This window comes from Podarcis raffonei, chromosome 9 (genome assembly GCF_027172205.1).
Source record: "Podarcis raffonei isolate rPodRaf1 chromosome 9, rPodRaf1.pri, whole genome shotgun sequence".
Classification (NCBI taxonomy): Eukaryota; Metazoa; Chordata; class Lepidosauria; order Squamata; family Lacertidae; genus Podarcis; species Podarcis raffonei.
Genome location: NC_070610.1, coordinates 44,949,710 through 44,960,994, shown reverse-complemented (window position 1 = coordinate 44,960,994; position 11,285 = coordinate 44,949,710). Strand labels below are relative to the sequence as shown.

General features: G+C 40.6%; 1 protein-coding gene across 8 annotated transcripts in view; it reads right to left on the bottom strand.

Moving 5' to 3' along the window:
• The window catches only part of INPP4B (inositol polyphosphate-4-phosphatase type II B), a 270,717-nt gene that overhangs the window by 94,702 nt on the left and 164,730 nt on the right, over window positions 1-11,285 (bottom strand). For all 8 annotated transcript variants that reach the window (XM_053403297.1, XM_053403299.1, XM_053403298.1 and 5 more), the window contains 2 exons: window positions 8,454-8,565; window positions 3,760-3,832 (listed from right to left, as the gene is read on the bottom strand). In XM_053403297.1, the coding sequence (XP_053259272.1) occupies window positions 3,760-3,832; window positions 8,454-8,565 (185 nt within the window). The remainder of the gene's footprint in view (window positions 1-3,759; window positions 3,833-8,453; window positions 8,566-11,285) is intronic.

Below are 11,285 nucleotides of genomic sequence, written 5' to 3'. Positions count from 1 at the left end.
CAGTGTGCTTCTGAGCTACAACTGATTTGCAGCATATTATGGTTCTGAAATGTCTCTGAACCTAGGGTAGTCAGGTTAGCGGCACATTTCAGCCACATTTCAAACTTATTTCTACTGTGATTTTTATGCAATTACTAAGAGAAATTTATTTACTCCTTGTATCTGACTCAAGTCCCCTAATTATTATGAGGATTGTCTGCTAGGTGTATATTGGTCAAAATCTATAGAGGAGAGCTTGTTTACTGGCAACACACTGGGTGGCCTTGGGCCAGTGATTGCCTCTTTAGCCTAACCAACCTCACAGGGTAGTTATAGGGATTAAATGATGAGTGGCTGAACCATGTATCCCACCTTGACTTCCTTAAGAGAAAAAGGTGGCATATAAATGCAGGAAACAAAGAAAGAAAGAAGTTTAACTACAGGCTGAATTGGCTCGATTCCAAACTGCAGCAGGACTGCAGGTCAATTATTCAAAATCTCAGCTGCTATGCTTGAATATCCCTTGGAGGGACCAACAGTGTTTAGCAAATATAGGCTTGTTATCTCTGCAAGACACATATTTTAAATATCTGGGCATATTAGCTACTAAAGACTTAACTCAACTAAAAAGGAATTACGGCCCTCTCATCAAATGTCTGAAGTGTGAAATCAAAGCTCGGTAGGTTCTTGTCTTCGCTAAGGCATATTGCAACCCTTAAAATGATGCTTTTACTGAAATTGCTCTATTTATTTCAGGTGTTGCCAACAAATCTCCCTCTTTCTCAATTGCACGGGTTGAGGACTTTTGCCACAGGGACAAAAGAGCCGCATTAAGGCTTTCAGTTCTGTACACTAAAGCACAATGTGGTGGTTATGAGATTCCTATTCTCATCGTGAGGTGAGCCAGTTACATCAGTTATTGTCTCTCCTCAAGAACCACACAGACCACACAAGAACCACATGGATACCTATGGAGTAACACCTTAAGCAAGTGATGCTCTTTTGCTCTCTAGCTACTTAAGGCTTGAATAACCTCTTCCTAGGTGTTGCTCTGAAGGTGTGGAGGGGATAGCAAAAGTGGCTAACTCCCTTGCTGTCTCCTCTCCACCCCGGGAACAATAAAAATGATGAGTTAATTTGAAAATGATGAACTTTTGCTGCACAACCAACTTCTATCCTTACTACCAGATACTAGAACACAGTTTTACAGCTTTACATGTGGGTAGTTAGAGACTTGCCCGTCCTTCAGGCTCTGTCAGATCTTTGGCTGATTTTGAAATGTTGGGCTCATCCACACTTTGGTTTGGTCCATGACTTCTAAACACAGGCCTGAGAGATTTTTTCTTTTGTCCCACTGTTTCCCCCAGGAAAACCCAGTGTTTACTGCTGAATCAGAGAAAATGTCAATTTAAGGGATGTATACGTGTGGATTGACACTTGTTCCGATTCAGCGGTAAGCAGCAAATTTTCCTGGGAAAAGTATTGGGACACAGGAAAGAACTCTTGGACCTGTGCCCAGAAGTCATGGACCAAGTGGAAGAAATCATGGGACAAAGGGAAGTATTGGATGAGCCCCATGTTTGCAGCAGTCTATTTGCCTTAGTCCAGACATAGGCAAACTCGGCCCTCCAGATGTTTTGGGACTACAACTCCCATCATCCCTGACCACTGGTCCTGTTAGATAGGGATGATGGGAGTTGTAGTCCCCAAACATCTGGAGGGCTGAGTTTGCCTATGCCTGCCTTAGCCTATTGCGGGATCCTAGTTCAGGTCTTTTCTGTGGGTTCTCAGAACACAACCCATTACATCTGCTCTCTGAAACAAATAGCCTCACTAACCTATTGTAATATTACTCACTCCTGGGGGACATAATGTTTCCTAACTGCTACTGACCCACATTTTGATCTATGAAATATATGCAACACAAAAAGTCACTAATGATTCATATATACAATTAAAAAATGAAGTTCAAAGAAAACTTCTGACTAGAGAAATATATATATATTGTGTTGCATCAGTTCAGGCAGCACAGGTTTCTGGAAAGGAGCAACAAAAAGGCAAGATCATCAGAGGCGGCCCACTTCCTCTAACATGCCCATTACCTTCGTAGAAATTTGTTCCTTTCTTTTTTTTAAAAAAAAGATCGCATTTTCATAACACACACATGTAGAGAAAATATATTATTTTAATTTTAAGATTCCAGCTTTATATATGAATAGCAGTAAAAACCCAAAATGTCTCAATATAAAAATAAAATAGTTATGAGCATCTATGATATTAACCATTGATACCTCATTCCCACTCTGTCACTACTTCATAACTCACTTGGAGCTTGAGCTCCATGTATTAAGAATGCTCAAGAATAATGCCAAGGGCCTTTTAGCTTTAGAGATTTTTTTAAAAAAACAATAACACGTGAGGCATGCGTCCCCAGCCCCCTATCTACTTTCAGAATTGTAAACAATACAATAAACTCTTCAAGACACTGAAATGCAGAGTATAAACACAATAACTCTTGGTACCTATGGCCAGCTACTGCTGTAATTCCCGTCTTTCGATACATATACAAAAGTAAATACATTACAGCCAAAGCAGAACAGATGGGAAATGCATACACTGTATCACCTGGATACAATGATAAATTACAGCACAGGTCAAAGCTAACTGCTAGGAAGGAATCTAATTACGGCTGCAATAATGGTCTGCATGAGGGACAATAAACCAAAGCTGAAACCAGGCAAGTCAGAGGTATTTTGGGTGGATGGTTCATCAAAGGAGTGGTGTAAATCCTGTGCTAAACGGGGTTGTATTCCTCAAGAAGCAACAGGTTTGCAGCTTGGGGGTACTCCTTGATTCATCTTTCACCCACTGGAAGTGCAAGATGCTTCTGCAACATTAAGTATGTGTACTTTTACCAGTTTAGGCTGGTATGTCAGTTGTAAACCTTACCTAGAAAGACAGAGCCTGCCCTCAGCTACCGTACCTATGCATTGGAAATGTCCAAGTTAGACTCCTGCATGTGCTAGTTAGACTGTTCAGAAACTGCCGTTAGTGCAGAACGCAGTTTTTAGATTATTAAAAGGGACTGAGGATTATTATTGCATTACGCCTCTGTTACATCAGTGACACTGGCTCTCAGTCTGTTTCCTGATTCAGTTCAAAGTGCTGGTTCTGGTCTTTGCACTACATAGCTTAGGACCAAGACACTTAAAGGACTGCCTGTCTCAGATGTACACTAAGATCTTCAGTGAAGGGCCTGCTGCAGGCATCTCCACCACTTGAGGTGAAGCAGGTACCCACCACAGAGGACTTTTCAGTGGTGGTACCCCAATCATGCCCAAATAGGTTGTACCCAAAGAGGTTCATCTGGAAAGCTTGTATTGGCAAAAACCTTTTCATTTTCCTAAGTTTTTTAGATGCATTTTAATCTGGCTGGCGGTTTTATGATGCTTTTGTGGCTTTGTGGCCTTTTAGTTTATTATGTTTTATTTATATTTACAGTTTAATTGTATGACCTATAATGAATGAATGAATAAAACCTTCTAACTCTCTTAGAATTAACATATCCTCAATATGGATTGAGTTCTTGTATGGTGCTAATTTATGGAAATATTATTCAGTATGAAGTTGAATATTACCCAGGAGCCAGGTCGCTGAAAAACACTGGGTTCTTGTTAGAAACCATATGAGCACGGGGGCCAACTCCTTCTCATAATTATATACATGTAGCATAGTGTTGAACATTAATTATTTCCATCATTATAGACTTAGCACACCTACCTGCATTTAATAAAGGTAAATTGTCTTTACTACTGGTGTTTTCTGGAGATGTACACTCATAAACCAAGGCACACTACAAAACAAAAGTTAAAACATTTAGAATGTTATGAGAGGATTCATCATATAAACTCTAAAAGAGTCATAAAACACACTGAAATTGGCACAACACACAGCAAGTGTACTCCAGCCCTCTTCAGGTGTGAGGGCAGCAAGTGATCATGTGTGCATACAAAGTGAGTAGCAGATCAGGACCATGCATGCTGGTTCCACTTCAACATTTCCTTTGCACGCCAGCCCTACCCCTTCACTCTCAAACTTTGCACAAAGATCTGAAGGGGGATTTTAAGTACATTCAACTAGAAGCACTTATAAGCCTCCTAGTGATTGGAAAACCTGGTAAGGCAGTTCAGCAACTGAACTCATAAACTTTCTCAGATAAATTACGTCAGGCTCCATTACTGTGCTACAAAATAAAGAAAACAATGCCCGACCTGAAGAATTTGGAGCAAATGATTCAGCAGAGGAAACACAGCCCAGAATAACTAAGGAGATAGTACAAGAATACTTGGCTAGTTTAGATGTATTCAAGTCTCCAGGGCCAGATGAACTGCATCCAAGAGTATTAAAAGAACTGGCAGATGTGATCTCAGAACCACTGGCAGTCATCTTTGAGAATTCCTGGAGAACAGGCGAAGTCCTGGCAGACTGGAGGAGGGCAAATGTTGTCCCTATTTTCAAAAAGGGGAAAAGAGAGGACCCAAATAATTACCGCCCAGTCAGTCTGACATCAATACCAGGGAAGATTCTGGAGCAGATCATTAAGCAAACAGTCTGTGAGCACCTAGAAAGGAATGCTGTGATCACCAATAGTCAGCATGGATTTCTGAAAAATAAGTCATGTCAGACTAACCTGATCTCGTTTTTTGACAGAATTACAACCCTGGTAGATGAAGGGAATGCAGTGGATGTAGCCTACCTTGATTTCAGCAAGGCATTTGACAAGGTGCCCCATGATATTCTTGTAAAGAAGCTGGTAAAATGCAGTCTTGACTATGCTACCACTCAGTGGATTTGTAACTGGCTGACTGACCGAACCCAAAGGGTGCTCATCAATGGTTCCTCTTCATCCTGGAGAAGAGTGACTAGTGGGGTGCCACAGGGTTCTGTCTTGGGCCCGGTCTTATTCAACATCTTTATCAACGACTTGGATGATGGACTCAAGGGCATCCTGATCAAATTTGCAGATGACACCAAACTGGGAGGGGTGGCTAACACCCCAGAGGACAGGATCACACTTCAAAATGACCTTGACAGATTAGAGAACTGGGCCAAAACAAACAAGATGAATTTTAACAGAGAGAAATGTAAAGTATTGCACTTGGGCAAAAAAAATGAGAGGCACAAATACAAGATGGGTGACACCTGGCTTGAGAGCAGTACATGTGAAAAGGATCTAGGAGTCTTGGTTGACCACAAACTTGACATGAGCCAACAGTGTGACGCGGCAGCTAAAAAAGCCAATGCAATTCTGGGCTGCATCAATAGGAGTATAGCATCTAGATCAAGGGAAGTAATAGTGCCACTGTATTCTGCTCTGGTCAGACCTCACCTGGAGTATTGTGTCCTGTTCTGGGCACCACAGTTCAAGAAGGACACTGACAAACTGGAACGTGTCCAGAGGAGGGCAACCAAAATGGTCAAAGGCCTGGAAACGATGCCTTATGAGGAACGGCTAAGGGAGCTGGGCATGTTTAGCCTGGAGAAGAGGAGGTTAAGGGGTGATATGATAGCCATGTTCAAATATATAAAAGGATGTCACATAGAGGAGGGAGAAAGGTTGTTTTCTGCTGCTCCAGAGAAGCGGACATGGAGCAATGGATCCAAACTACAAGAAAGAAGATTCCACCTAAACATTAGGAAGAACTTCCTGACAGTAAGAGCTGTTCGACAGTGGAATTTGCTGCCAAGGAGTGTGGTGGAGTCTCCTTCTTTGGAGGTCTTTAAGCAGAGGCTTGACAACCATATGTCAGGAGTGCTCTGATGGTGTTTCCTGCTTGGCAGGGGGTTGGACTCAATGGCCCTTGGGGTCTCTTCCAACTCTATGATTCTATGATTCTATAAAATGTTCCATTCAAAGCATCCAAAGCCCTCCAACTCACTATGGAGCTATAAAAAGGGTACTCTGAAATAGGCATTCAGAGACGCATTCATTTTGTCATGTTTCACCAGTCCCCCTTATTGTTACAGTGTCGTGGCTCCATTTGTTCCCAATCCATATATATATATTTTAATCTCCATCCCCTCAGCTTCCTGGGCTAATTCATAGCTCACATTCATTTTCCTCCTTGTTCACTGAAGAAAGCATGTTTTGAAAAAGTCATTGGCAGGATAAGTGACATCACTTATGTTGTTGAAGTATATCCTGGGAATCAACATGTTGGGGCTTGATATCATGATTTCCCCTATTACATTGTCTGAAAGATAATCTTCTTAAACCAATTTAAAAACATTACGTTTTTACCTACATAAAGCTGCTGTGTCAAGTCAGGAGCACGAAGGAGATGGCAGCCAATTGTCTGAGAGAAAGACAACTGTCCATAACTTTCTTGCTATTGTATCAATCACAGAGGTGCATCTTAAATCAAGTAGAATGTTCCCTAAAACAGGAAGAACTGGAATTACCCACTTCCTAGGACTGGGATGAAATGCTCAGATCCCTTTCCCAGCCTCATACATATACTGTGAAAGTCGGAAAGGCATTCAGTGATTGGGGGCTGCAGAGAATTCACCAGCATTCCTGCTAGACAATTTTAAGTGCCAGAACTAGAGATTGATTACTCTGTCAATTTTGGAGTCTCATTTTTCCCAAATCTTCCCATTTCCACTTAAATTTACTATTAAAAGAAGTTCACACAAAAAATGTGGGTGTACTTCCATGTGTATTTCTTACAATATATGTACACAGTGTTCGAAACCCCCATTGTTCTGGGTGCATTTTGCGACAGGGAATTTCATTAGTGCAAGCAGTTTCTGAGCTCTGGGTGCAGTACTGCATCTAAGATTTCAGATTAAAACTGCAGAGTGGAAGGAAAGGAAGACCTTTTTCTGTCTCCCCACTTCCAACGAGTCTCTGAAGACTGGAGAAGAGATCCTCTTAAGAATATTAGTGGGGTGGGCAGGCAAAGGACTAGACCATGTGAAAAATGAACATAATATTTTAGCGGCAGTTCATTCATTTTCAGCTTTGTATTCTTGTTATAAAAAAATCGTGCCTAGACATTCTGTGGTTGTGCCCACAACTCAGGTTTAAGGTGCCATTTAGCTCCTGGCTTTAATGTTTTAGTTTCTAACACTGTATGTACATATATACGCAACGTCACTTTATACAACATTTTTACAAGCAATTTCCCACTAATAGAATGCATTTTTGTACATGATCTTCGCTGATTATTTTCATATGCATTCTTTGGTTGGCTGTTACAAAATTCAGTGACATGTCAATTTCAAAGGAGAGCTATGTTTTAGTTTGGGTATTGGTTTAGGAAGTGCAAATTTGCTCAGTGAATTACTCTCCCATCCCCACTGGAACAAAATTAAATATTGGAAACACTTTTGCTGCTAATTCTGTAAAACAGGCAGCAGATATAAACAAATGAATCCAGGAAGGCGACTTAATTGCTATGTCTTCTCCCAACCCCCCTTGCATTCAATGTGAAAGTTTCGGGCACATGATAAATTTCTACTGCATCTTCCTATTAAGATAGACATCTCACCTGCAATGCGTTATATGGAATCGAACACAATTCATTTCAGATCAAAGGTAACAGTAACAAAGAAAAGAGTCAGAGGTACATGTTTCAAAGGAGGGTTATTGTTACAATAAACCAGAAGTGGATTACTCAGATTACTCTGCGCGTCTCATGTATATTTTTCATTAGTTCAGGAGCACAATGTTGCTATGCTATCAACTGAAAATCATTGTCATTACAATTAGAGATTTCTTCCAGACTTGTATTTTCTAGCACAGAAATGATTTTTAGGCAGGTTCACAACACTTGTTTCAAATACAGTGAACATTGCTCACATACAAATTTCATTTTTTTAACCGCTTCAATTTTAATTTGAGCCAGGGAAGAATTGTTCCATTCTCACTTGGTGCAATGCATCAAAATATTCAAGAGAGTTGTTATATTTTTTGGTCCAAATATGGATAATCATAAGGTGAGTCTTTTTTACAAATTACTAAAGGAATCATTTGAAAAATTAAACTGATTCTTCAACAGAATCTGGGAAACAAAGCACTCCTACCAAAACTGACAGTTTTTTTTTTCTTTAAAGGGCTATTATTTAAAACTTGCTTTCTGTACTGAGTAGCACTTGAGAGGAGTGGAAAACAGGGACACAGTCTATCCAAATTTTTCACACTGAGCTAATTATGTTTGATTGATTTTTAAATTGGTAATTTTGATCTAGCAAAATGTGAGTTAAAGTTCTGTAACAAAACCCTGTTCCATTTCAGTGTGTTTTTAGTTGGGATAGTTGAATACTTGGCGTCATGCTTTATTCTATAGAGCAGTTCCTTCATTTTAATTTGCAAATGCAAACTTAAAAGTCTACTGTGACCATACTAATACATAGGCATCTGGCATATCTGATCATTCTAATTTAATTTGTGCATTGAGCTGGGTTCCTACCTTTTGTCCCTGCACATCTGTTGTGATGTGATCTGCCTCCCCATTCTCTGTCTCCCCCATCTTCACAAGGCTGACATCTATAGTGCCAAATGTTTTCCCACCATCCGTACTCCTGAAAACAAAAATGGAGAGAGGGAGGAGAGATTTATTTTTTTGCTGGTATGGCAGTATCATTAATTAAATCCATTTCCTTCAGTCTGAAAACTGGAAAAGTGCTGTACAAATCCTTATTTGCAACGACTGCTTTAAAAGATGAACCTACACTGTATACATTTTGAAATTCTGTGAAAGGTAAAAAAGTAAGGTTCCTGTATCCAGGCTCACTTTTAGAATTTAGAATCCTGTATCACATCATTGTACAGATCGGAACAGAAGAGAAAACACTAACATCACAAATTTTATCAGCAGCAACTAGCCACATTTCTGTCTCTACAAGGGTGGAGTTAAGATGCGGTATTGAAGGACCTTGTACTGTAATCTGTAAATTACTGACTCAGAAACCTCCCAACTGTAATTTGGTCTGCATGGTTTCAGAATGTATACCAGAAGTAATTCATTTATAAAAGAAATGAAGGCCACAACTTTATTGATTACAGCAAGTGAAAAGGTATTGGCTTAGGCATTGGATCACGTGACTTGACTCCACCCACTCGGAGAGGGGTGAGTCTGAAAAGGGGCGTTTATTCACCAGTAGATGGAGCCCGTTGATGCTAATCCAACTATAAGCTCTCCCCTGATGTCACCGAGGGTCGTGCCATGCCCCCCCGCCACACTGGCATCGGACAGGATCCACAACCGCCGGATTCCTTTAACGGAATACCCAAAAATTGAAGGCGTAGGCGATGGCCACACCTAGCCCTTCCACACACCACAACATATTCCAATGCCTAACCTACCCACCAATACCACAAAAGTTGTGATGGTTGCTACGAGGTAGGCAAAAAAACCACAAAGCCTAATGCCAAATGGAAAAAATCCTACCAGGCCCCCCAGCCAACCAGGGCGACCAACCTAAGGTCCATAGCAAGGCCAAAAGAGAAATTGAAACCCTGAGCTCTAAGGGAGTGGAGGGTGGGTGACTCGCGCCGGGATGAAGAAAAAGTGAGGCCGCGTGGCTGGCACAGCAACTAGTTGAGTTGCTGTCCACGCCCCCTACTAGCCGCCTGGTTGGCTGCCTGCCCATGGGCGTGGTGTGCCAGCCAGGTGAGTGGATGGCTGGGGGGCTAACGCCCCCTGCTTGGGGCTGGGATCGGATCCCGCCCACAACCACTCCCCTCTTGAAAGAGGAGAGTCTTTACTGACTCAGAAACCTCCCAACTGTAATTTGGTCTGCGTGGTTTCAGAATGTATATCAGAAGTAATTCATTTATAAAAGAAATGAACACTTAAAAAAAAAACACCTTTTAAAAAACAAAACAAAACAAACAAAAAAGATGTTTAAATCTCAGCTGAGTCATTTTCTGTAGTACAAATGCAATATGCTCCAGACAACAGGATGGAATTCAACCGGTGCCTAAAAGACAGTAATAAAAGTTGTTTTGCAGCTATATCATTCAGCAGGGAGTTCCACAGTCTGGGTGCCACCACGAAAAGGTCCTCTTTGGTAGCAATCCATTGTTCCTTAGCTGGCAGTGGCAAGCAGAGAAGCCCCTTTAGAGAAAATATTAACAAAACAGGCAGGTTCCTGCAGGAGAAGGCAGTCCTTCAGATACCAAGGATAGAATGCAGAATTTCAATGCTATAAATAGAGACGGTGCATTTCCCTGTGGGCAAGACCAACATCAGACATTTTTGCCATAATTTTATTTCATGACATCATGATGCACACTATGCACACAAAACTCAGTCCTCCACATTAAAGCAATCAATTAACATATGGAAGAGTCTTTCAAAATCTGAACCTATAAGGTGGGTTGTAATGCTATTACACCACACCATAGGCAGGAATAAGAGATGACAGCTCTGGATCTCTGTAGATGATGATGTCATCTCTGTGGAGATGACAGCTCTGGACCTCAGGGATGCCCAGCATCCCTGACTGGTAGCATATGATAAAGGACTAAATCTCACTGGATAATCTGTACTAGCAAATCATGCAGATTACATTTTGGCTTCCCAATTCTGTTTTAAACTATTATGGTAAATTCCCCTTCAATTTGAATCATAATAGTTTATTATATTGACCTTATTATACCTCTCTGCTTCCCTCCCTTCACAACTAGCACTAATAAAAGAGGCTTCACTAACCAAGCAATCTGTTTGTGCAAGGAGAATGTGAATATGCAAAAACAAAGAGTGGTTGCTAGCTCACATATACCTTTAAAAGCCCAGTTGCCACAACAGATGTATTGGTCAAAAATGTCAGTTTACAGCAGATTAGAATGTTTTGATGAAAATGCTTAACTTCTGACTCATTGCCAGTTTGCATTAAATATTCAGCTATTAAACTATGGATTACAGACTGTCACAAGTTTAATCCTGTCGGTTGCTATGAATTTCAGATGCAATGAAACTGTATGTAGCCTGCCAATCATATACCATAAGGCTACGAATGAAATCTTCTCTCTTTCTGTCTCTCTTTTGCAGTAAACACATCCACTCCCACCAAACAGAATAGGTAATTTATTTAACAAGGAACAACTTATATGTTCATGATTTACTGATCAAGAGGTTCACAAGGCATTACCAGAAGTGACGTGATTAGAGTACACTTAGAACCATAACGTAAGATTTAGATAAGTCATGTAAGTGAGATATATCATAACTTTTGAAACACCTTCATAATGGTTTTGTGGTGACAGGTTATCTTTTTAATTTCATTTATAGACTTTC